The sequence below is a fragment of the Arvicola amphibius genome, chromosome 8 (assembly GCF_903992535.2).
Source record: "Arvicola amphibius chromosome 8, mArvAmp1.2, whole genome shotgun sequence".
Classification (NCBI taxonomy): Eukaryota; Metazoa; Chordata; class Mammalia; order Rodentia; family Cricetidae; genus Arvicola; species Arvicola amphibius.
This window is the reverse complement of record NC_052054.1, coordinates 54479236-54505584: the sequence shown is the minus strand read 5'-3', so window position 1 is coordinate 54505584 and position 26349 is coordinate 54479236. Positions and strand designations below refer to the sequence as shown.

Sequence of the window (26349 nt, the reverse complement as noted above, 5' to 3'; positions counted from 1 at the left end):
AAGTTTCAGGCATTTGAGTGTCACCAACTCTACCTACTGTAGTTTCTCCCTATCTGCATTGTGCTTTACCCAGTATATTTAATTTAATTCATTCTCTTTGCTCTCTTTAACAGCCCATCTGTCTTAAGCAATAATGGATGTGACAGTCATGGTAGCTTATGCTGGTTAAGTTTTCCTTCTCACATAAAGGAAATGCAATATAGTGTTTTAAATATTAAAAATATTGGCATACCATCTAGAACCCATCTGAGCACCTGTTGACATGGTTGAGGGGTCTTCCAGGAGCTGAGAGGACCACCCCACTCCAGTCTGGCTGAGAATGCTCTTATATTCTCATTACCATCCCTTCTTCGAAGGCCCAGAAACCACATCAAATGCTAAATCAGTCCTGTGTTTCCCTGAGGTCCCCAATGCCTGAAGGCTCACTGTAGGAGAATGCCCAGGAAGTCAGGTCTTCCGCTGCCCATTGCCAGGATCTGGCCATTCACAACTTTTCCTTTTTTGATGAGACAGCTGACTTAGGGATCATACTGCAATAGGAAACAACAGCACAGTTCACTTACCTGTGATGGGAGCATGCCTAGGGCTGCTGGTTCCCGACTGTCAAAATTCACACGAGGGCATTGCATGGAACACACAGGTTCGCATGGCACAGAGCGCCCCACCCAGTGCCCATGTTGAAGACTTTCCGCAGGACCTTTGAATAAACGGGCTGTTTATATTACACACTTCTTTCGTTTGTCACTGTGGCTAGATTGACTAGGCACTTTGAGAGGAGGCTAAGAAGCCCTGGAACTCTTTTTAGTCGTGCTCTGGTTTCTAAGTAAAATGCCTTGTGGAAACACCAGCATCCACATACCCCCGAGGAGAAAAAACAAACAAATGCACCCTACCGCTCCACCCCTATAAGACTGGCCATCTTGTTCTATCAGAAAATGGTGAGGTTCAGAAATTGCAAGTCGACCCCGGGAGCTCTGTCAGGGTCAGGGTGTGTCTAAATACGAACGGATGTTTGCTTCTGATATGAACGTTTTTCTTATACTTTTATTATAGAAGATGATGTGTCAAATGTACAAATAATGTGTGCCTGGTGCCAGAAAGTGGGGATCAAGCGCTATTCCCTGAGTATGGGAAGTGAGGTGAAAAGCTTCTGCAGCGAGAAGTGCTTTGCCGCCTGCCGGAGAGCCTACTTCAAAAGAAACAAGGTAAGCCACCTTAGTGAGGCCGCTGGCCACCTCATGCGCATGCGCCTCCTAGCCCTAGCTGGACACGCTGTGGCCCTCCCCTTTGCGTGTTTTGATTTTGTTTTGTCCGTTTCTTCCTGTCATGCTTAACTTTTTGTAATAAGAAACCCCAACCTAACGTAACTTGTCCATCAGTTTCTCGTGGCTTGGTGTTTGAGTTCTGAGAGGGTGAGTGGAATCCGAGGAAGACACTGAAGTCCCGGCCACTGTCCTAACCAGAGGTGGCTTAGTAAGAGGGCACAGTCCAGAGCCCACCAGAGAAAAAAACAACAGAGGTTTCTCAGGAGGGCGAGACACTAGCTGTAGGGGCTTTAGTATACCCATACAGTGGGAATATAGCTGCTGCTTTTGCAAAACCTGGTTCACAGAGTCTAGTCAAGACAAAAACTGTCAAACCTCCCTTGACACACTGTGTTAAAGTTGATTGAGCTTGACGAGAGGGGCAGAGATGAACAGCTCATGTCTGAGAGTGTGGTGTATAAACACAGGAAGAGCCGTAGTTACAGTTCCCACTTGGCTTTGTTTAAAAAGACAGCTTAGGTCCGAAAATGGCCTTTTATAATAGTATCAGCCAGTCTTGATGGGAAACAGACTGTATGAAGTCTTAACAAGCACATGTACACATCTACACTAACATCCCAACCCTAAAGAACTGGAAAAGCCTTTGGCCACCGAGTACCGGAGTCAGTTTCTAGGCCTTGATTATTTCTCATTGATCTGTAAAACTTCTGTAATCCACAAACCCGCACACATTTTGCTAAGCATTTGCATTTCCCTTTCTGTGATACAAGATAAAAACCTGTCCATTCCTGCAGCAAGAGCTTGTCTTTTCAAAGTCTAACATTTGCACTCTTGAATGCTAATCATGGCTCACTGCACTGCAAGCACCATTGCATCATGTAATCGCCTGCAAATTTGAGTCACGGTCATTCTGCCCAAAAACATAATGCCCGAAGAATTAGGCTGCAGAATTCAGCCAGTTGGAATTTTCATAGCAGTCTGTAAGAATAAGGCTCATGAACATTATTGGAACTAGGAGGCAAGTAAGGAAATTGTCAGATGTCTTTGGGGATGGTCAGGAGTGGGGTTCACTTTCCTTGGGGTGGGAATTGGAGTGAGCTCCAGGAGCCCGCGCTTCCTTTCTGAATGCTGAGCACTAGAATGACCCTGGGAGTGTGCCCAGTGATTTCGTCTTTAAAGCCCTACTCACCACAACAAAATACTTCACATTCCTCCACAGAATATGGCTATAGAACAGGGCTTTCTGTCATTCTAGAATTTAGAGGGACTAAGGATCTGAATCTTGATGGACTGCTTCTAGAGAATAAGGCCAAGCAATATGCATTTGTCACAACCTTGTTACATGGTTATACTTTGTAAAGTAAGCTACACTACTTTGTAGTAAGCCTTTGAAGAAAGGCATCTGGAGCCATTGGAAAAGCAGTCTAGAGTCCTATGTTATACAGTATATGTGTGTGTATATATACAAATATGCATACACATGTGTGTATATATATACATACATATTCATATAGGTGTATACATACATATATGCTTTTAAAATATCATGATAAAGTTTAAGATCAAACTGAATGTAAGCTTCCATAGCATACATATTTGAAAGATGAATAATGGGAACCAGGGTAAGATTTAGTATTTGGGATTTATAGAAGGCAAAATCAGTGCTGAAGGGAAGCCTGCTATAAGGAGCTTTCCATGAGGAGCTACTGGGATGGGTGCCCAGCATCTTGCTGTGGTTTGACTTGGTCGGTGCTTTTGCCTGCTGGTCTCTCTGGCCCCTTAGTGCACACACTACCTGTCTTCTTTTCTGTTTATGTATCCCAAACCTCTGCCTGTTCAGCTTTTCCAAATAGAGAAATAAGCGTGCTCCCTTACCTGCTGGGTTCTTTTATCCCTCTGAAACAGTATCCCATTGTATTAGTATAAACATGCACAGCTGCTGCATTGCTGTTAGCTGGTAGGATTTTGTGGTCATTTCATTTAGGGATTAGGTTTCCTAATGGCTCATATTAGATCCCAGCCCTGCATCCGGCCATCTCTAAGAACTGCTGTTATAAGCCTCCGTGTGTTCCCCACTGCACACGGCGGCAGATAGATAGCTATATCTCTTCTTGTATCATCTAATAAAGTCCTTAGTCTTCATCGTCAGAATTGTGACATCATCTTAGAAAAAGGAAGAAATCCTTCCCATGTCTACATAACAACAGTGTTTCTAAATACCGAGGAGATGGAAAATAGTAAATAGTGAATATACAGATTAGAGTTTTGTCTCAGGTGTAGAGTAGACATTTAAATGTAAAATTAATGTAAAATTTAAAAAATGTAAAATTAACTATGCTGTAAATTATGCTTTATAATGACAGCCCATTTCTTTGCTGGCTAGCATGCTGGGATCTAAAAATGGCTTCCAAGTTGAACCCAAATTGCATGCATAACTTTACAAAGGAAAACTCTCATAGACAAGGTAGGTAATTAGGACCGGTATTCAGCCGACCCCTGCTTTGTGTCTGAGCAACACCTGCATTTGTGAATGTAAATTGGACAGCTGTGCCGTGGGTCCCTGTGCGCGCTCGTCACAAATGCTTGCATATACAGGCAGCATGGCGTTGTTGCTGTTTAAAAAAAAAGAAAAAAAAGGATAAAAATAGCCCAACACTCACTCAAAATGAAGGCCCATGAAAATGAGCTCTTTAAATTTCGTTTGCTTCTCCAGTCTTTCATTTTCTTTGGGACTCAGTCAGTTGCAGGGGAAAAACCACGTCACATTCACCTCTTATAAAGCTTGGTCCTTTAAAGTCAGGTGAGCTAGGGGGAAGCCGAGTTAACCTGTTATGATGTATTTTAAATTAAACTTAAATTTTATGTAGAAGTTATTTGGGTTGCTGCAAGCGTGCATTTTGCAAGCTGCTTCTACTAACAGTCTTTGGAGTGCAAGCAGCTACAAGTTTACACATTGCAAGATGTTGGCTCTGAGGTGTGTGTGGTGTTAATTCATAAGGTATCTTATACAATCCCAATTTCTACAAGGTTCCACTGCTGACGCAAAGACATTTAAACCAGTGTGGGAGGGTTATGTAGACTACGGGCTTTGGGTGAATGAGGGCACATCGATCCCATTATTTGAGACAGGGACAACTTTTCTTCCCCCCCCCCTTTATTAAAAATAGATTTTTTTATACAGTATATCCTGATTACTGTTTCCTCTCCCTCTGCTCCTTCCAGTTCCTTCCCCCTTCCCCTCCCATCCAGGTCCACTGCCTTTTGGTCTCTCATTAGAAAAGACAGGCTTCTGAGAGACAACAACTAAACATAACAAAATAAAATATAATAAGATAAAACAAAATCCATCACACTGAAGTTGGACAAGGCAGCCCAACAGAAGGAAAAGAGCCTCCCCCTAAAGGCGCAAGAATCAGAGACCCATTCGTTCATACACTCAGGAATCCCGGGGAAATACTAACCTCAAAGCTGTAATACGTATGCAGAGGACCTAGTACAGAGCCCTGTAGGCCTGTATGTCTGCTGCCGTCTCTGGGGGTTCATATGAGCTTTGCTCTGTGGATTTGGGAGTCTCGTTCTCCCGGTGCCCTCTATTCCCTCAGGCTCTTACAGCTTTTCCACCTCCTCTTCCACGAGGTTCAACACAGGGACAACTTTTTAGAGGACTGCTAACTCACTCTTTTCCAGTCCCCTTTCTGAGGCCACAGTGGAACAGGACATGAGAACATTTTTATCCTGAAGATTCGTAAGAAGCTGGGAGGTTGCAAAGCATCCGTACTGTTTTTGCAAGAGATGCAGAAACACGGAGTTTGACCTTTTTTGATTTTACTTTGAGTTTGTTTTATGTTTGTTGTATGTGTATGGGTGTTTTGCTTGCATGTATCTGTATCAGATCTGGAGTTACAGACAGTTGTGAGCTGCCATGTGCGTGCTGGGAATTGAACCTGTTCTCTGGAAGAACAGCCAGTGCTCTTACACTGAGCCATCTCTGCAGCCTGAGTTCAACCTTTTAATATCAATTTTGCTTTGTAAAATAGCAGAGTGCTTAAAATATTCCTTTTATTATCCTTCTAAAAAGAGAATAGTAACAAGACTGCAAATAGTAGTCTTTTCCATTTAGAATTTATTTAATATTCTTTTCTTTTTCATGGGAAATAAATATCCTGTTGTCTAAGCTAGTATCTAGAAATAAATCAGGAAATCAAAACTGAAGAAAAGCGGCCAGTGTAAGCCATGGATGACTGTTTTCTTTCCTTGTTCAAACCTCAAGTTTGTAGTGCTCTGAATGGCAATGGAAATTTAATAAACACAAACTCCTAAGAGCATCGAAGTTTTACTTCCTCATCTTACTTTCCATGAATCGAGACAGGAATAGACAGATTCTTTTTCCGGATATGCTGCTGCTCCCAGTGGGCCATAGTGACATATAGCCGAGATCATAGACGCTAGAGATGGACATGTTTGCAAATGATGTCGTTGCAGTCCCTGACAACTGCCATGAAAACAAACACTCTATGGGGATATTGTGCAATAAGCTTTTATTTTATTTTCATACTATACCCCCTTTTTGCATCCCAGTCTTTTATTAGAGATCTCTTTTGGAGGGACCCATCAATAAATAGCATCATCATTGTGTTACTTGTAGTTAGATTTTATTTATACACATGGTGTTTGGGTTTGTTTTTATTTTTTGATTGTTTAAAATTAAACCTGAACATACACAAAAGAGTTCTTGGTTTCAGACTTAATTATTGAACCCAGTAGTGTAGACGAAATGTGTAACAATTGCTCTGCTAATCTACCGATTAACCTGTCCAATGTTTTTCCCTTTAAACACCTGCAAAATTTAATTTGTAAAATGGCTATCATTCAGAAAGCTTTGAGAAGGACATTAAGAAATTACTCGCAATTAATGTCCTCTGAATGCCTGAAGCTCAGGTCAACCACTTGATTTTTCTTGGTGCCTGTACATTGGCTTGAAAGTAAATGAGGCCAGGAGCCTAGGGTTGTTCTGCAGATTCCCTGGCTTTTATCTGGCCTAGGGAAGCTTGCAAGATCAAATTGTCTGCACTTGGCCTGCAGGAGGATGACCTTGGTTCTTCAGTCTCTTGAGTCAAAGGCTGTAAACCTGCCTACTGCTTAACACGTAGGGCGGTCCTCTCCGCAGGCCTTTCCTTAGTAGACTGGGCTGAGGGCTCTGTTTAGACATAGCAAACAGGGGTGTCCTCTGAAAAGTCTGAGAAAAGAGCAACAACCCCAACTGCTTTCCTGTCCTCTCCTATTTTGAAAGATGGAGTGGAATATTAGTGAGCTGCTGTAAATGGGAGCTTCTGGGAGCAACAGCAGAGGAGGGGACCATGCTGGTCCCTGGGAGCATATCGTGAGTGGGAAGAGCATGGAAGCTCAGGGAAGCTCTGGCAGGTGCCATGAGGTGTAGGTGGGTTTAAAGCTTAGAACGCAGGCTTCCGTGGAAAACCAGAAGGTTTTCCAGGACTGACATTCTGCAGGCAGGTGGGACAAAGTGCCCTAGGAATGCCACTTGAAATCTAGGGGATAGGCACGAATCTTCTGATTTACCAGAACCCTTGAATCCCTCCCCCCTTTTCTTTTTCAAAATGAGTTTGGGCAAGTGAGTTTGTACTAAAAAGAAGGACTTAGCAAACACTTCTGTTTTTAATGGACTACAGTTTTGGAGATTGAGAGGGGAAACAAATAATTCTAGCCTGTTATCCAGAATGAACACTGACTTTTTTGAGTAATATCAAGTATTTTAAATTAAAGTAAGGAGTGGGGATTTTCCATAAGTCTGACTCTAGTTTCCTGTTGATCAGTAAGCACGTAGGGCTGTTGTCACGTACGCTGGGATGTTAAGCTCCAGACACGGTAAATCTCTGGCTAACCCTTCTGGTGATGGCTAATGCTAGTCACTTAAATCAAGTTTTTCTCATCTGAGCTGCTGGTAATTATCCAATCCATCTAAGCGCACACTCCGCTTTAACATTAACCACGGTGTCGGGTTGCATCAGCCACATTGTGTCCCAGGGACTGCTCCTGCGTGGTGATGAATGTACATATCTGGAGCTCCGAGTCTGTCTGTTTGGGCAGTGGGCAGTTCAGTAAATAAGCAGCCAGGGAAGGGTCTGTTTATCTGGGACATCCATTCTCCTTATTGATCCAGTCACTTGCATGGCCACGCTCCTTGTCTTGTTACTAATGGGGTTTGTTTGAAGAATGAGCATAGCACACATTATCTGAGGGGTCATTTTGATGGCCTCCCTCCTCCTAACCTGCATTCAGGATCGGGGTTCCCCTCTCTGCCTGACTGCCAAAGGAAGGCACCATGAGACCTAGGGGTGAAGAGAGGAAGGGGAAAGTTTAAGCATCCTGTGTGAATTAGCCAGCATCTTCCTGGGATTGATGTCACACTCTGTTAATTCATGCTTGGCTAAAAAGGTTGAATATCTAAATAAATGCTAAAGAGGCCCGGGGCTTGTATGGAGATATTTTAAGGTAGTAGAATAAGTCCAGAGGTTTTGTTTGTTTGTTTGTTTGTTTTCCCTAGATATTTGCAGTGTCTGGTTCTAAAGCCTAGTATATTCAAGGTCATGTACACCAGATCCCAAGCTTTGGGTGTGCATGTGGTTATTTTTAGTTTCTCTTCATTTCAATACCTCTGGGTAGCTTTGAGTACCTGAGTAAAAGTAGGAACTAGGCAGATTATGCATCAGTCTTTGGTCCATGGGTTCCTGGCTTTCTGCTCATATTATCATTGGGATGGAACGAAGAAAAATCTTGCTTCCGAGAACCATTAATTTCTGCCCCTGCATATCAGATTGAGTAGAAATTCCCCATGTTACAGTCCACGCTTAGCGTGACTGTGTACACAGTGGAATCTAATGTGTGGTAATGGACTACTTTGGGAGTTTACAGACATTTATTGTAGGCAGGGCTGTACACTGCTACCTATCTGAGAAGGCTGACCGATGGTTTAATGAAGCCATAGAAACTGCCTGGATTCGGCTGTAGTGTAGTGAGCATCCTGGGTAAGTGAAACACCACGATCCGTGGCTGGGGATGGAAGGCAGAGTCCAGTATTTGTCTCATTGCTCCGATTCAGGCTGAGATTTACCAAGTCAGTGCTGATACTTGCTCACGTGGGTGTTTGTTCTGTTTTTTTGTCTTCCTGTTTTGTCCCTGCTACTAGGAGTTGCATATGTTAGGTAAGCATATACCACTGAGATATATATCACCAGTTTTTACAATTTTTACTTTGAGAAAGGAGCTCATAAAGTTGCCCAAGCTGGTCTTGAACTCACTGCGTAGACCAGGTAGGCCTTGGACTTGTGGCCCTATTTCTTTGGTCACCTTTGTAACTGCTGTTACAAGGGTATGCCACTGTGCCTGACTTGTTCAATGTTTGATTGCTGAATTTAACCCAGAGATGAGACGATCCTGGTAGTGAGGACTGGTTTGAAGGTGCGTAATATTATTTAAAATAACCTTTTTTAAAGTGATACAATTAAGCTCAAGAATTGCGTTTATTTGAGCGTGCAGTGTCTTTGTAAGTTATCCTGCAAATGAAATGTAAATAGGGGAATGAAATTCACTCATGATTAAGTCCCTAAAATGTCAAATTGCATAGGGTTAGAGAGCCCTGATTAATCCTTTCGTGGTAAAATATTCCTCGTTAGTTTTCTATGGTTAAGGGTTAACTACTCTCATATAAATTCAGATATTAATGTATTTTCTGCTTAATTCATCTCCAGATAGAGGAAATATACTTAGTAGATGTAAATTTTTTACTTCTAAATGTACTTTGGAAACATTATAGTGATTTATGAGAAGGCCGTAGAGGCATGTAGGAGAAATCATTCATAAATATGTTGAAATGTCTTTAACCACTTTTGATTGTGGAGAAAAAAACCTGCCTTTACTTTGAAATGATTATTTTTCAACAGCAAAAGAATTTATGATATAAATGAAATATTTTACATGTAGATTTAATCATATAAATTTGAATTTTCTTTTAAATGTATTTTTACATTGTCTCTTTTAACTTCTAAATTTCTTGACTAGCTTTCTAGCGTTAAAAGCCACGCCCTCCCCACTGAGTGTGTTTTGGAGGTTCAATGTGTAATAGGAATTTTGAGATATGTATGACCTCTAAAATCTGACCAACATTCATGATAAAGCGGTGATTTCTGTATAGATGTAGTAGAAGATGTGTTACCTTGTAATGTGTCTTGATAAGGCGATTTGTAGTTGTAGGAGGTGAAAAGTTGTGATTGTACACGTGGCTTTGTGGGGAGAATCTCTGCCGGCCCGGCACTGCGTCTGTAGGAGTGTGTGCTGCTGAAATTGTTGCAGTTGCGATGTGTATCGTGTTGTGAGGCACAAGGGGGGTTTGCTGGTGGAAGGTGAATACCTCCTTCTTGTTCTCATTTGGTTTTAGTCTAGAAAAAAAAAATCTTAAGATTTGTTACTTATTCATCTAATCATTGTTTACAAAAAATTAAACAGGGCAATGGTGGTGTACAGATTTCTGTGAGTTTGGGGCCAATCTGGTCTGCAGAGTGAGTTCCAGGAAAGCAGACTTGTTTAAAAACAAACAAACAAACACCAAAAACCCCCCCAAAACAAAACAGAACAAAAACAACAACAAAAAAAACCCCACAAGGTTAAAATCCAGATGTGATGGCTCATGCCTGTAATCTCAGCATTTGGAAGGTAGAGACAGGAGGAAGAGTGTTGAAAGTCAACCTTGACAACACAATGAGTTCCAGAACAGCCTCGGCTACATGAGATCCTGATTCAAAAAAAATGAAGAAATAAAATTATATGTCAGAATCAAGGAAAAGCCTTGTGCCTTGAAGGGACGCTCAGAGGAAGGTATATTCCAGTGGGGTGGAGAGATGTGTGAATGTAATTTCCAGTAGTGATAAATGTTATGAAAGGGTGGAGAGAGGAGATGAACAGCGATAGGTGCTTTGCATCTTGTGATGACTGACGTCATCTTGGAGGAGGTAGTGTGTGGAACAGAAGGCAGCGACAAAGCTGGTTGTATGATGGGCTCCAAGCAGAAGGTGCCAGAAGGAAACAGGAGGAGGAAAACAGAGGTTGTAAGGCAGAAACAGGCTTGGCGGTTTTGAACAGCCCAGGAAGGGTGGGGTGTCTGGGGATGAACGATGTGGATGGCTAAGGGCCAGAGCATGGAGCTACAGAGGAGCTCATTTGAGTCTCATTCTCAGTTCAGTGCAGCCCCCAGAAGCTGTTATGCAGGGTAGAGAAACGATCCGATGGTCGTTGCTGATTGAACTTCCATTAAGGGGCAATGATTCATTTAAAGATCCTGCATACAAACGGGATTTGGAAAGTGAGAAAGGCAACAGAATTCCCATCAAAGTTGGGTGTGCCTGGTAATAGAAAACTAAAAATAACCTTATTTGCTGAATTATTCATTAGTAATTATGAAACATTTCCCAGTAGCTAAAGTCAAACCCATTCAGTGGTGTTTCTCCTTTGGAGGAGGAGCTGATGCAGAGAAAGGAACAAGGAGGGGCACTGCTGGCTAGAGGGTAGACGGGGCCCACCCCAGCCTCGGAGGATGCCAGGGCAAGTGCCCACAGAACGGCACCCTCAAGCTTCTCAGACGCTGCCTCTGGAAACAAAGCAACGAAAGGAAGCAGTGACTTCGCAGGATCATCTTTGGGTACAAGGATTACTTGAAGTTTATGTTATGCAAAAAATAGATGTGCTTGGGTAACTACTTCTAGAGCATGTCAGGCCTAGCTAGGACTGGTTTAAATAATATAAGGTAATACAAGGCATGGGTGCTCTTGAATTGGTTCCTACTCTGGGGTAGCGTCACCCAGAAGTCTAGCGGTCTTCCACGGCCCCCTTGTTTTAGCTTTGCCATCTTTGTAGTCTTGCAGTGTTGGTCGTATCCCAAGGGAGGTACTCAGACATCATGGAGCGGCTACTAGCAGCAGGAGGGTGGCACATTTCCTTGTTCTCCTATCCAGCTGAATGAGTGGCTCTGCCGCGACTTTCCACCTTCTCTGTCCACACCTACATCATTGGCTTATCCTTGAATGAGGGACTATGGTGAGGGCCATAGAATTCTCTAGTTAGATGGAGAAAATTTGAGCTTTCCTCTTATGTTGATTTTGTGTTTGTCTCACCCTTAGCTCCAAAGGCTTATAGGGAGGGGTAACTATGATAATGACAGTCTGGGAAGAGAGAGAGAGAGGACCCGGATGATAGCTCATGGTAGGGGCCGCACATATCTGGAGAGAGAAAGATGTGATCTCAAGTTATTTCATGAGGTTGATTTCTTGGATACATATAATGCGCTGTCTGTCTAGTATTGTCTGCTTGATGTAATCTGGAGTCTTTGTGGATTACAAGCTTAAACTGTGGTTAGCACTCAGGTGGCTTAGATCAACAGCCTCTTCTACCACAGACTAGCTGTTTGTGTAATCTGGTTTTTAGAATGCTGTAGTACCAGGGTTAAAGAGTTAACTCTCTTTGCTCTTTTTAGATGTTAGAACATGGGATTATACAGATCCAAATGTTCTGTGCTTAGTTGTTCCCTATCTCTATTCATGGAGAGTAATGAAGATACAGTTCAAACAGAGAACCTGTACATGTGTATTTTCATTATTGTGAATGACTTGGTTAGTCTGGCCCAGTGCTATCTGCAAATGCACATGCTCTGGCCTAGACATGGATGGGGTGAGCTGTGTTTTCAGTAGCTCAACACCTCACACACTGAAGTTACTTTCTCTGTAGCTCTCAGTCTTATCTGCTAAACAGAAGGGAAGGGAAGTGTTCCCAAAAAGTGATGCTCTCGACCCTGGAGGCACCATGTTCAGGTGGCCCGAAAGGAAAGGCTTTGAAAGCTGCAACCTTTACAACATCAATCTCCAAATCTTCCAACAAACATTTGCCAAGCCGCCACCGTGAGTTAGCCACTGTGATGGTTGTTGTGCTTCCCGTGGCCAACGAAAACTTGGTTCCTGCCCTCCCGAGGATTGTAGGCGTTTGGTTAAATGATAACACACATGTGACAAGGTCTCGGATAGTGTGCGCACCGTGCCATGAGAGTTGCTAGTGGGGATGTGGCCAGTCAGGAAGTCTGGAAGTTCTGTGCGGAAGCGGTGCTGGATGTGGAATCTGAATAGGGAAGAGAGAGTGGAAGGAAGAAGCTACCATGCTGAGCAAACGATTTCCACCTCTGCATGGATTCCTTCAGCCAGCCTCGCCTAGGCCAGCAAGAGACGCTGTCTTAACAACAAAAATGAGGGCAGCACCTGAAGAAGGACATATACTATTCTCCTCTGACTTCCGTGTGCAAATGTGTATACCCACATATGCGCATCCATGCACATATGAACATGCACACATGTGCACATTGCATATACCTATATGCATACCGACTCACAGAAAAATAATCGAGCAAATAAAGTGTTCCTCAAACTTTAACTCCTGCATCCATCTGTTGGTGATTTTATTCATTCTGTCAACTCTTGGGGGGTCACTGCTCACCTGCTGACCTTGCCTCCCCTGACCTTTCATTTAGCTTCATGTTTTGTAGTATTATCCAAATGTCAATAAGCTAATTCATTTCATAGAGGATATAGACAGCTCATAATGCCCAAAGGCAGGGGCGCTTTGTGAAGAGGTAGGAAGTGCAATGATAACTGTAAGAGAAACGGTTTAAATGACCGACTGTGTCAGAAAAGCAACAATGAAAACCAAGGATCGGTGCAAAACGCACTGGTACGAGTCAGGGCCGGGAGCGTTTGGAGCATGATGTTTGCTGCTGGACGTGTGTGGGTTTTGATGGAAAGAACCACAAAGAGGGCACATGTTCAGTCATTCCCTGCCAGCAGACTGGGCTGGGAGAAGAGATGTTTATGGTGTATCCATAGAGAGGACTCCAGAGCTATGTGACCATTAAGGCAAGGGCTGACAGGAAGTTTGGTAATGAGTCCTAAGACAGAGCAATGCTGATTGACACTCAGCTCCCCCAGACTGGACAACAGTGATCAAAAGCACAGCGTGTCTCCTGCCACAGTGACGGAGGGTGATTTTTGTGGCACGGTAGTCTGGCGGGAAGACACGGATTCTCCCTCCTCTCTTTGTGTTCTTTGTTCGCGCCTGCCATCTAATTTTAGTACCTGGGATCATGATGGTAATTCTGTAGAAATGTAGTGACAAACGGGCAGGTAAGCCGTTCAGATGTTGCCTTCCCGGTTCCTCACTGGGTGATGTGCACATGAATATTCCTAATGAGAGATGTCTGCTTTGCTGTTCGGGACGCCAGATGGAGGAGCTGGCCCTCACCGAAGCTGCCCACACCTGCAGCTGCCTCAGGTGGCTGGGAGCTGCGAGGGGGCCTGCAGTTCAGCTGGAGATGGCAGCCCTGTCTCCAGTTCCAGGAGCGCCTGCAAGTCCCGCAGAGTGACAGTCATTTCCAAAAGAGGCTGCTTTTAAAACTGTGATGAAAATGGCTAACAGCAGGCTGAAGGTTAAAGGAAAAAACTTAAAAACCATAAAATCTGCCTGGAGGCTATTTAAGCAAACTGTTTTAGAGGCACAGATGGTTCATATACCTCTGAGCCAAAAACAAAAAAGTAAAAAGGGGACAGTAAAGCTGGCGCGATTAAGCAGACAAGTATGAAAGTTTTATTAGTGCTAAAAAGGCAGCCTTCAGAAGAGGGAAAAATCTGTCTCAGGAACTCGGAAGACGTGTTAAAGACCAATGGGAAATGGAGAGGGCAAATGGATGACATTTCAAAAAGCAAGCGGATACTGGGACTCTCAGCGCCATCGTGGGCACTGGCTATCAGGAGCTGGGCTCTATGGTAATGAGCAGCGGAAGGGATATGGTACAAAGCCGGGTGTGGCTCCCGTCCTGCATCAGTTTTTGATGTAGAGCAGATTTCATAAAGGTTGGGTACAACCTACATGGTGATTTAAATCTCCTGATGTCATCAGTGAATTCAAGAAACTGACTGAGGTGCCAGAAGGCAGAGGGACCCAAACCTCTGATGGACAGAAGAGTTGTTGGCAGGACCCAGCGAGCACCCATGATTGTGCTGAGGGACACGGTTCTTGGTGCTGTTCCTCACGTATGTATGAGCCTGCTTACCACACACAGAGAAACAGTGTGTGACGAATTTGGAGAGTCAGGACTGGGACTCCTACGCATTTTGAGAAAAGTTAAATGGTGGGACTCAGCGGAACAGTACGGGGGCTTCGGGGTCACCTTTCAAGGGGTCTTCTGGAGGAAATACGTAAACAGACAAATGGACAGCACTTATGTCTTGAATTACTCTTCAACATAAATCTGGCAAAATATAACCTGACCAAAAGCAAGGTTGTCTGGCCTTTCAGTGATTCACCTTTATCACATGGAGTTTGCTGACTCCCTTGACAGGGCCCCTTGAGAGAAATAAAGAACAGGAGATGAGGAAGAGAGGCTTGTCTCTGATTAAGAACCTGGGTGATATTCCTTGGGGGTACAGGTGGATTAGCAGCTTCGATCCCAAGGGTGTGCATTAGGAGCTGTGCTTCTTAATAAGAGGACTGCTTATTTGGAATTAGGAATCAAGGAGAGGACTTTGCTAACTTCCTGGATGTTGCTCTTATTTGAAAACTGCAGGTTATGCATGCCTCCCTTGGCCACCCCTCAAAGCCAATAAAAGTTTTTGCTGTTGCATTTGCTCAGTGTCCTGAGGGGGACACTTGGTCCGGGACACTAGGGGCTCATTGTGGTATCTTCTTAGAAAGAAAGGAGTCTTTTATATGCTCGACTCTATTAAGGCTCAGTTCTCGAAAATGGATAAAAGTATGCCAAAGTGCATGGCAATAACTGAGCTATGACCCACTTTTCCAGGATATGTATTCTTCCTAACCTGATTTTGTGAGGGGCTAATGCTGAACTTTGAAAGAGTTGACAGAGAGGAATAAATACATCTTCATTAAATTCCAGGTTATACACACACAGGAGACAAAAGACTGCACACTTGCAGGGATGAGGACAAAGGCACTGATGAAAAGGCTACTCTACTCTAATGTACCCTGTCTCGTGACACTCAGGGGTAACCTTTGCCGTTGGCACCTCTGCGGAAGTCTGGGTCAAATTCTGAGGCAGATGGTTCCGTGCGCGGTGCATATATTAATCCACGGAGGCAGCCCTGGCAACGCAAGCAGGTTGCTAATGACCGTGGATAGCACTGGCGACCTGCTTCTGTTCTTGCACTGGGGTGTTTTGGTGTCATGCTTCGGGGTTCAAGCTGGTGAGCTGGGTTGGGACATTCCCCTCTTTGTGTTAGCTAGCTTTCTATCACGACCACAAATATCAGAGACAACCAGTTTTACAATGAGGCTTAGTTTGGCTTGGTTTGGGTGGCCTTGTTTATTTCTTCTGGTGACAAAGAACAACTTAGAGGGAGGGCACGGTGGAGCAAAACTGCTGGTCTCCTGGCTGGGCAGCAAAAGAGAAAGGAAAGGACAAGGGTCCCGCAGCACCCTGCAGGGGCATGGCCACCAGTGACCCAAACACTTCTCACGTCTTATAGTATATACCACTTCCCAGTAGTTCCACTCTGGGTTTAAGCCTTTAGCACATGGGTCTTTGGGAACACGGTGGTCTAAACCACAGCAATGTCGTTCTGTACGGCGAAGGGCCATGCGTGCCTCAGGAAGAGGCAGTATCACTTCCGGGAGAGCAGAATAGAGAGAAAGCGGCACGCATCCCATGTCCATGGTTTATTTTGACAGCATTTGCCTATGGCTTACTCGGTGTCTTTGAAAGAGAGCGTTGAGAGTGAGGACTATGAATCAACCGTGATGGCAGTAGACGCCACTTACGTAAACCCGACACAACGCCAAACCTTACTTCAAGTGAGTACAGTTAAAAAGAACACCTAATCTTCTGGCTTGTTGGCACCAGAATGACCCTTGCACTGGCGGCATAATTTTCAGGGTTTTTTTTTAATCCTGGATTATTTAATAATTCAAAAAAATTAAAAATTTTAAAAAATTAAATTTAATTTAAAATTAAATTTAAAAATTTAGCCTCCCAAATTTCAGTGGAAACTATACTTTAAAAATAATTAAAGGGGCTGGGAAGACTATTCAGTCATTGGAGTACTTCCATACAAGCGAGGGGGCCCGAGTTTGATCATAAAACCCTCATAAAAGCACTCATCCAAAAGTCCCAGCTCTGGGAAGCCAGAGCAGGAGGTTCCTTGGGGTTCACTGGCCAGTCAATCTAGCGGACTCAGTGAGCTCCAGGTTCACTGAGAAACCCTGTCTCCGGAAAGAGGATGGGACGGTGACTGACGGGAACTCCCGGTGTCAGTCTCTGGCCTCCACATGGATGGGCACACATGTGCTCATGTGTCCACGCATATGTGCATACACACAAGAATGAATTAAAACCCAGCGAGATAATTAGGAGGCGGCACATGCCAGGTGGAGCTCATAGAAATCATTTGGATTTATTGAAGTCTAAATTCAGACAACCAGAATTAATTGGGAATTTAGAAAGAGTTGGACAAAATGCTTAGCCGCCTTAAGTGTTTCGTTTAGGGTGTCAACATTAATTGTGATGAGAGACTAAAATGAAAGTTACTGGGATGAGTGGGGGTGGAGCCTAAGTTTCTAATTCCAGCCTCCATTAGCAGAGGTCCCTCCCGTTCAAGCATCTTCACTCCCTTTCTTCTTCACACTTTCCACACGGCAATCCAGCGCACAGTGAATGCCAGTGAAATTTAATTCTTTATATCCATGTAATTCCGTTTGAGGCAAGACGTTTGACATTCCCATGGCTACATATGTGACTGAATGTTTGACCAGGGGCTAATAAAAGTGATGCAGACCTGACCTCAGTTTCTTTCTCCTTATGTACATAGGGAGATGAGGCAAGCACTGAATGAAGCCTCTGTCAAAGTGATTATTACAGATAGCCCCTATAACCTGACCTCTCTGGGGATACGAGGGGCCTGGAGAGTGATGATCATGGCTGTGTTGCTGGAAACCAGCTGTGTAGAGAGAGGATTCATGGAGATATGGGCCTTACCCCAGGCAGTGCACTCAGAGAGGATGGAGGAAGCTGATGTCAGGGTTGGGCAGTTTGATCTACTCTCTTGGCTTGGACAGGTGTATTGGGATGGTTGGGGAGGGAAGGCTAAAGAGTGTCTGGATGCATCTTTGTAGACACATTAACATCTTATTAATGCCCCAATCAGCCACTTAGTGAGGGCCTCAGAGTCTGGGATGCATCCCATCACTGGGAATGTGAAGCCCAGAAATCTGCATGATGGTTTCTGTCTAAAGAACATCTGAGTGTGTGAGCCTCTGTGCTCATGTAGATGCTGATCTCATGCCCTACCGCATTTATTTCCTGACTCATTTATTCAGCAAGCCGTCTTGATGATCCACAGCATGCCAGGTGCTGTTCTGCGGCTAAGGAATCAAAGATAAATAAGAGAGATCTCCATTTCTAAGGACCCCACAGTTAACTAGAAGACATCCATAAGCAAACAAGTGTTAGAATGTGAGACATGCCAGAAAAGATGTGGGTTTGGAACCAGGGACCATCGTGGACTTTCCCAGTTCAGAGCCAGTCCCTCTGCATGGATGTACAATGCCCATGGGAAGGCCCAAATGTAAATTCAGAAAATGGGGTGAGAAGAACAAAGCTAAGGATGGCAAGTCCCAAAAAAAGATTTGAGTCATGAGTGAGGTCCACACATGTCCCACATTGTACAGCGAAAATATAACCCTTATATTCCTGCAATGCGTTTTAACCTCTCAAGACATTGCAGGCTGTATAGGAATACTTAAACAATACAACATGGCTTAAAATGATATTGGTGGCTTCATGAGAAAGTCCCTTCAGGGGCTAAAGGAAAAGAAGAAGAATGATATTAGTGGACAGGGCTCATGGCTGTCACAACTGAGAGGCTGACACATTCTTTGACAGCTCTTACCTCACTATTCCGGAGCTGTCCAAATGGGAGGTCGTGGTAGGATCCTGCCCAGCTTCTTGTAGGTGCAGGTGAGAATGCTGTGGTCCCGGGAAGTAGGTGACTTGAAGGTGTCACCCAGTGAGGGGCAGAGAGACGCCATCAGCTCTGATAGGGTGCCAGGAGGGTCAGTGATGGGCAGGCTGTAGTCACTCTTGCCTGCAGGGTGATAGAAACGTCTTCTTGAGGGATTAGGAGCTGGACACAGGAGCTTTCGACGGTGTCGGAATATGGCTGATTTTCAAACTTGTTTGGACCATGAGCCATTCGTAAGAAATCACTTTGCTTTGTGCTTGCTTCTGTGGTGCGTGGACACGTCCACGGCTCATTTCGTGGACTGAGCCACCAACATACTGGCGTGTCCTTCATTCACCAGGCCGCGTCAACAGAAGCTTTTCCTACAATGCTGTCACAGCTGCAGTCTAGCTAAAACAAGAATTGGAAAATGTGTCATGGCTAACAAGAATTCTAAGATACATCATTGTTTCAAAAGTGCTAAAATATGAGAAATATTGGGGTTTTAGAATATACACACAAAACCCAGGACATAGCTATTAAAATTTTAAAAAAAATGTTTAGTGAGACTGTACTTAATTTTTATGTGCTATGCTGTGATATTTTCTGCTTTGTTCCATCCCATCAAAAACTGTTGACTGTGACTAACTAGTGGATTGAGAACCTATTGAAAATACTAGGAGACTTATTTATATGAAATATCACAATTACAGAAGGTTAGGAATCTTCAAGTTCTCACCCTTGGATCCTACTCAATTTCAATGGCAACCTCTCCAGGTTAGATAGAGGTGTTACGAATTAGTCTAAACTGGAGGCTGTCTCAATGGAATCATATTTATCCTTTAAATGGCCAATGACTGCTCCATGGATTGCTTTTTTTTTTTTTTTGGAAGTGTGCATTTGTCTTGTTGGAGAGTTGGGAGTAGTGGGCGTATCGATCCACTCGTGAAAGGGAAGGCACGGATTTAGAATGAGTAGTGTCAAGTTCTTTTTCAGAAGTAAGAGGGGGCAGGAGTGTCTGGTGGGGAAACAGCAAGGGTAAGAAAGCCATACACTTGGAGGAAGAACAGATAGCAAAGGGGGGGCAGCCTCCTAAACAGCTTCTCACGGTGACTCTGAGCTTTGGACTCGAGGATCAGTGAGCTAAGTTGAGAGAGACATAATCACCATATTGGCCTGGTCTTCCTCATTGAACAGAAAAGATGTTACCTAGGTCTATGCCGTTGAGAGTGTTGTTAGCTGTGGCCTGAGGCTCATTTTTCATAAGGACTGACCAACACTGGTGATCGGGGGAGAACACCTTGGCTATGGGGGAGTGAGTTATAGACTCTATTTTAAAGCAGGCAGATGAAGAGCCGGGTGTGGTATTGTGTACTACAATCATAACACTCAGGTAAATCAAGCGGAAAGACTCTGAATTTGAGGCTAGCCTGGACTATAGAGCAAGACCTTGTTTCAACTCTCCCTCAAAAGTGGTTTGGAGAGTTCATGGTAGCAAAGGCTTCCCCACTAAAATAACTTGACTTTCAAAGCCACATTGCAGATGAGGTAGAGTGGAGTAGCCCAAAAGCCCAAATGGGCAGCTGTCTGAAGAGAACGTTCTCACCCTTTTGTTTGAATCAGGGTCTTTGATAATCTGCAGAAAGTTCTCCTTTGGACCCACCGCGGAGGGGTAGGCATGCCCAGAGGAGCTGATTGATTTACAGGAATCAAGGTTCTAACACCCATTCTTAGACCTCTGAATCCAGTTCTTAGGATCTTTAGAGTTACCTGGTGTAGGAGAACTCAGTTCCCAATTTGCTTTTATAGAAGCCAAGTCTCCTGGTTTAAACCACAGATAAAGGGAGATTTTCTGACCTGTGTGGCCCAAGGCCTAGCATTAAGGTACAGGTAGATACACACTGCATCTATCAGCGTGAGGGGACAGCGTGGCCAGGTGAGGGTGGTGCTTGGCATCACCAGGCTGAGTTTAGAGCGGTCATCCAATTATAAGCCTTACGAGATTGGGAGGAACAGCCTCCAAGCTGAGTGTGATGTGCCATCCTGGTGAAGGCCTTTGGAATCAAGTGCCACTCTTTCCCAGGAGTTTGCTCACTACTTAGAACTGGCCCACACCTTTTGAGATGAGTGGTTTTAAAGTGACAGAGCTGCTGATGGTATGGAGACATTGCTCCGTTTGTATTACTGAGATTTAATGGGAGCAGGACGCTCCCAGGCCTGGAGTGAAATGTTGGGTTGCGTAAATCTTGCTGCCCCATGTCCTGTCCAACGTATTGTACCATTGAACAGGACTCTGCCACCTCTGAAAGGAATTTAAACTGTCGGCCTGCTAAGTGTTCATCTCTAAAGTGAAATCTGTAGTTGGAGTCAATTTGACTTAATTTATCAGGACATGTCCCCACGTCTGGGAGAGTTGCTGAGGGAGGTGGGGGTGGGGCCCGTCAGGGCTGCCTCTGTGGGAATCTGGAACACACAGGGCACAGAATGGCTACTGTGGGGGGCTCTGTGGCATCTGCCAGGGAAAAAGGCTCCCTGTCCTTCTGCTCCTCTTCCTTTCTCTGGAAAGAGCACCACCGGCTGCTGTCCCAGCAGACATGGGAACCATCCCAGGAAGCGGTTTCTCCTGAGTGTGGGGAATGTTCTTCAGGATGGGCTGGGGTGGGCAGGGGAGAGGCTCTTGTCTGCGAGCCTGACTGAACTGCAGATGGAAAAGCTTGTTCAAGTATGGCGACATCTTTGTGTCACTGTTAGCGGCGTGGTTTGATTTTTTTTTTTCTCTTTAAATCTCCTTCTGAGGGAAATCTGTGATTACATTTTTTTTCTCTGCACAGGTGCTAGAATGCATTGCGCAAACACAAACATATCCCACTTTATGAGAGAATTTGGAAGTCATTTTCCTTCCATCTGTCTGAAGTGGATTGTGCTCTAAAACCGGCCATCCGCCTACCCATTCTCCCACGCACCTTCTCGGGGACAAGAAGGAGATGACATTGGAAGAGAACGGGGAAAATAAGATAAACCCACAAGGCATTTCAAAGGAGGGCTTATTAGTATCACTTGGGCAGCTATGAATAACGCAGATAGCTGCTGGGCTGCAGGCTATTCACAGGACAGAACCCTGCCTTTCCCTTCTCTCCTTTCTGAGCCAGTAGCCTTCTAGAATAGATTTTTTTCTGTATCAGATTCCCGAATCCTTGCAGAATCTGGGTATTCTTTGACCACAGATCATTTTCGGGTGTCGTGGTGAGTTCTTGCCCCCATAGGTAAGGCCAGCAGGGCTCCTCCAGAAAGGCAGAGGACGATGCAGCTGTACGCACTCGGTGCTCAGACAATCAGAGGCCCAGCAGGGCACCTTCCTAGAGCAGCTGCACAGCTTCTCCTCGGGAGCTCTCTGAGGCTCTGCGCCCTACGTGCGGATTCCAAGCTACATTTAACACAATTGCCCATCAGCACTTAGGAAGCAGTTACCACAGAAACCCAGCAGAGACCAATTAGTCACATGATTAAATTAATTAAAATAACCCAGGGCATCTGCCATCTTGCCTCTTTCTGCTACAGATAGCGCATGACCCACACCAAGCTGCAATTGGTTAGCAATACTGTTGTGCCGCCAAATCCTAGAATTGCCTGCCCTCTCACAGTGGACAGGGGTTCTCCTGGTTTGCTTTCCTTGTCTTAAGAACTCCGCTAGGTTGTTTTGCAGGATATTTCTTCTCTACAAACCAGGCAGTATCAAATTCACAAAACACCAGGTTTAATAAACACTAGGATTTGTTGTGCTAGGGGGAAGAGAACTTGCAAGCGTTTTATTTTTTATTTATTGTTTTCAACTGCACAGTCGAAGACTTTAGGAGGCTCTTAATGGGGATATTCACAGTACATGCCAGGGGGTGCTCTATAACCCACATTCACACTTGACCTGAGAATTCGTGGCAAGCTGCAAAAACCAGACCACTTCTCTCCTTGTTAAAGTTAATAGGGATTTACATTAGGTACCAGCAGCCTTGCTAGAAGATTGTCTTAAGTCAAGCACGGTGTGTAATGATCCCACTCAGTGACTTATTGTTTGCTAAAGGCAGAAACACATACCCTGAAGCGAACCCAGTAAATCAGATCTTTGTCCTTGATGTGTTGAATGACCTAACCATGCCCCCCCCCAACTCTCTATGTAGCAAAGGTTATCTGGTATCAAAGGGTCATCCTTCTGTACACCCCTCCCCCACGCTTACCTGGGATCTCACTCCATGCACAGCAGCGACAACTTCTGTCAACTCAGATACTTGCTAGAGACCTCTCCTCAATCACATCCAAGAGCCAAGTGCCCAGATGCAATTTGAAGGTATTGAAAGAGTTAATGGTTTGGCTTCCAAATAGCTAGCTAGATAGAGATCTGGCCTGGTAAAGTGGAATGAATTAATTATATAGCTCTATTGTTTTAATTTGTGCCTATCAAAAGGTGGTACAGCCTTGTCTGTCAGCCTTGCCTCTGAGATAGGAGAATCATGCAGGAAGAAGAGGTGGCTGTCATGTAAGCAGTCAGCTTGCACATGAGACAGGAGAACCATACATGAAGAAGAGGTGGTTGGCATGTAAGCAGTCAACTTGCACATGAGACAGGAGAACCACACATGAAGAAGGAATGTCTGTCATGTAAGCAGTCAGCTTGCACATCTCTTTCGGCAGCTGTAAACACTGGGCTACTCTGAACCTTCTCTCTCCCTGGGTGAGTGAGACCTGGTCAGATGTGTCCATATGGCAATTCTGAAAATCAGGGGACTAGTGAAAGAGAGCCATGTGGACATCGGAAGAGCTGTGGTCCAACATATTATATGATAAACTTCAAGGGAAATTAACTGATATCCTGCCATCGGTAGCATTAATCATAAGAATGTGCAGTTGAATCACCTTTTATCATTTATAAGACATTTAGATAACTCTATGCTTCAACTTAATCTGCCCTCTCTAATCTTGGCCATCACTTTTGTTCTGTACATATTTCGTGTACATGTGGTACAGTTACTTGGCTAGCACAGTGTCTGTTTTGTGAATGAAATAGATATCAATGAAAAGCAGAGCTAAAACTAGGGTATTGAAAATATGTTTCCTGTTTTAGAGTTTTTTCTTTTGATGTTAACAGAAGAATGAACACTCAGAACTTTATGTGCAAAAATATAATTAATGAACACCTCTGGGAGAGTGATTTCAATAACACACACACACACACATATATATATATCACCAAATATTAGTGACTCTGTAAACTGTACATTTTATGTAAGCAAAATTTTATTTCTGTTATATACAGGTATTGCTTTTTCTCTGACTATTAAAATTATGGAACACAGCCATTTGAAAATGGTTAATATTACTCTTTTGAGACCAGCTAAATGAAGCACAAATTAATATATACTTCCTTTAGCTGCATACAAGGCTTGGTCCGAATAAGCCAAGCATTCGGGAAACTGTTTCAAAGTATTTTAGTGTGTGGATGCTGAGAGCCACACAGTGATGCTGAAATGGGTTTGAAACAGATTTCACTGTATTTGGTCACATTTTGTGTAGGAGACTGCTTAGTCATGAACTGACTTTTACACCGAGTGAAGGCATTGCCCACTGCTGCCAGCATTCTGAACTCTCGCAATGGAGAAACCTTCTGAGGGGCGGGCTGTCTATGATGAGAGCACCTGGTCACGTGACCCGTCGTAAATTTCAAACTACCCTTTATCGTCTTCTGTTGTCCTACCTCATCCCATTTCGCCAAGGAAGGACAGCAAAGGGTGGCTCTGCCTAATTTATGAATTATGTCTCCACTCTTCCTGCCTCTCCTGTCCCATTTCTATCGACATGTTGCATAGAGACAGGAATGTAAAACTTGAGCATTTTAGACTTAGGACGTTGACTTACAGGATCAGTTCTGACATAAGTCCGAGGCTGGAACGCTGGGAAAGAAAATGACCAGGTTGACTCGTGCGAAGTCTGTGGTTGTAGGAAACAGCCGCTGCCAATATTGATTTTTTTTTTTCATCCCTTTCATTTGATCTTCCTGGCAAATCTTGGTGCTGGCCACTTACTGACACACTCGGATTGTCAAAGAAATCAACTAGAGATGAGTGGACATGCATTACTTTAGTAATGAGTTTGTGCCTGTATTTTCATAAAGATGGAGTTCTTTAGTAGCCAAGGGGCGGGCGGCCTCCGCTGCTGCCTCATAGCCTTCCCATAAATCCTTCTGAGAGTGAGGCCGGCACAATAAATTAATAAATGAAATGGAATTAATAAGTTAGCATGCTGCGGAAGGCCATGGCCAGTGTGTTAGTCTTAGCATGCTGCGGAAGGCCATGGCCAGTGTGTTAGTCTTAGCATGCTGCGGAAGGCCATGGCCAGTGTGTTAGTCTTAGCATGCTGCGGAAGGCCATGGCCAGTGTGTTAGTCTTAGCATGCTGCGGAAGGCCATGGCCAGTGTGTTAGTCTTAGCATGCTGCGGAAGGCCATGGCCAGTGTGTTAGTCTTAGCATGCTGCGGAAGGCCATGGCCAGTGTGTTAGTCTTAGCATGCTGCGGAAGGCCATGGCCAGTGTGTTAGTCTTAGCATGCTGCGGAAGGCCATGGCCAGTGTGTTAGTCTTAGCATGCTGCGGAAGGCCATGGCCAGTGTGTTAGTCTTAGCATGCTGCGGAAGGCCATGGCCAGTGTGTTAGTCTTAGCATGCTGCGGAAGGCCATGGCCAGTGTGTTAGTCTTAGCATGCTGCGGAAGGCCATGGCCAGTGTGTTAGTCTTAGCATGCTGCGGAAGGCCATGGCCAGTGTGTTAGTCTTAGCATGCTGCGGAAGGCCATGGCCAGTGTGTTAGTCTTAGCATGCTAATTCACAGCACTCTAGGGAGATAAGAAAAAAAAATTCAAAAGTCCCCCTAGTGATAGTAAAAATGAGCAACTGGGGCGAAGGGGGAAAAAAGAAAGGAAAACTGAGCAACATCTGATTGTATTCAATAAATAGCTCTTAGATTAGCAGCCTCCATTGCCCCGGACACACAACTGCTTTTGTTTCCATAGCACATGATTTTACTGGCTATCATGTATTTTTATGTGTATTTATTTTCCATTGTCTGTGTTGCCTATTATCATAAAAACCCCACGAACGCAGCCGTTTTTGTCTGTTTGGCTCGCTGCTTTATCCCCAGTGTTGAAAGCTGCAGCTACCATGTAGAAGATGTTTGATAAATATTCATTGAACGAATGAATTGAATTCATTTAAGGATAAATATTCATTGAATGAATGATTAAACTAGGTTCAAATTAAACGGGGAGCTGAATGAACTAGGTCTGGTGTTTTGAAATAAGAGGCATTGAAAGGAATGTTAATTTGTTTACCAAATTAGATTAGTTAAAGGCTTAAAGAAAGGAAAAGGAAGCTACCTGTGAACACTTTAGGAACTGCCTTCCAGAACGGTTTTAAACTGGGGATCCACACAGAGGATGTGCAGGCCCCAGAGGCAAAGCCTGCACGAGCTGATCATCACGTTTTTCTTCTTCTCTTTATACAAACCCTTTAGTACAAAGGACGTAAATGGACCAGGCTCAAAAAAAAAAAAAAAAAAAAAAAGATTTAATTTCCTTTAGGAAATCAATAAAAACGTGCGTGAAATATAGAAAAGTGATAGCCCAGGAAGACTGACAACTAAAATGTGTGTGTCCCCCTCCATGGAGATCACCAGACGTAGTCTCTGGGCCCTTGGTTTGTCACACATCCTCGTGACTTCATCGTGGAGTCACTGCACACATAAAACCTTTACAGACTAACTCATCGGTCTCCCAGGCTTGAAGGCGGGGGATAATGAGCTTTGTCCCAGCCATTCAGTGACACTTTCAGAAGAAAACTCTTGTTTCAGAGTGTGTGAGTGAGTGGATTTGTGTGACATTTGGGTGACACGTTGAACTGGTTATTTGCTCTCAATCCCACCCACATGGAGTTCCTACTCTCCCACCCCCAATGAGCCCTGACTCTTGGAATCTGAAGTAGGAATCTTTGT

The 26349-nt window shown here is 44.2% G+C and overlaps 1 protein-coding gene across 1 annotated transcript in view; it reads left to right on the top strand.

The window, feature by feature from the left end:
• Positions 1-26349, top strand: part of LOC119822033 (sine oculis binding protein homolog) — a 151249-nt gene that overhangs the window by 46575 nt on the left and 78325 nt on the right. The window contains exon 4 of the mRNA XM_038341114.1: positions 1054-1205. Within this exon, the coding sequence (XP_038197042.1) occupies positions 1054-1205 (152 nt within the window). The remainder of the gene's footprint in view (positions 1-1053; positions 1206-26349) is intronic.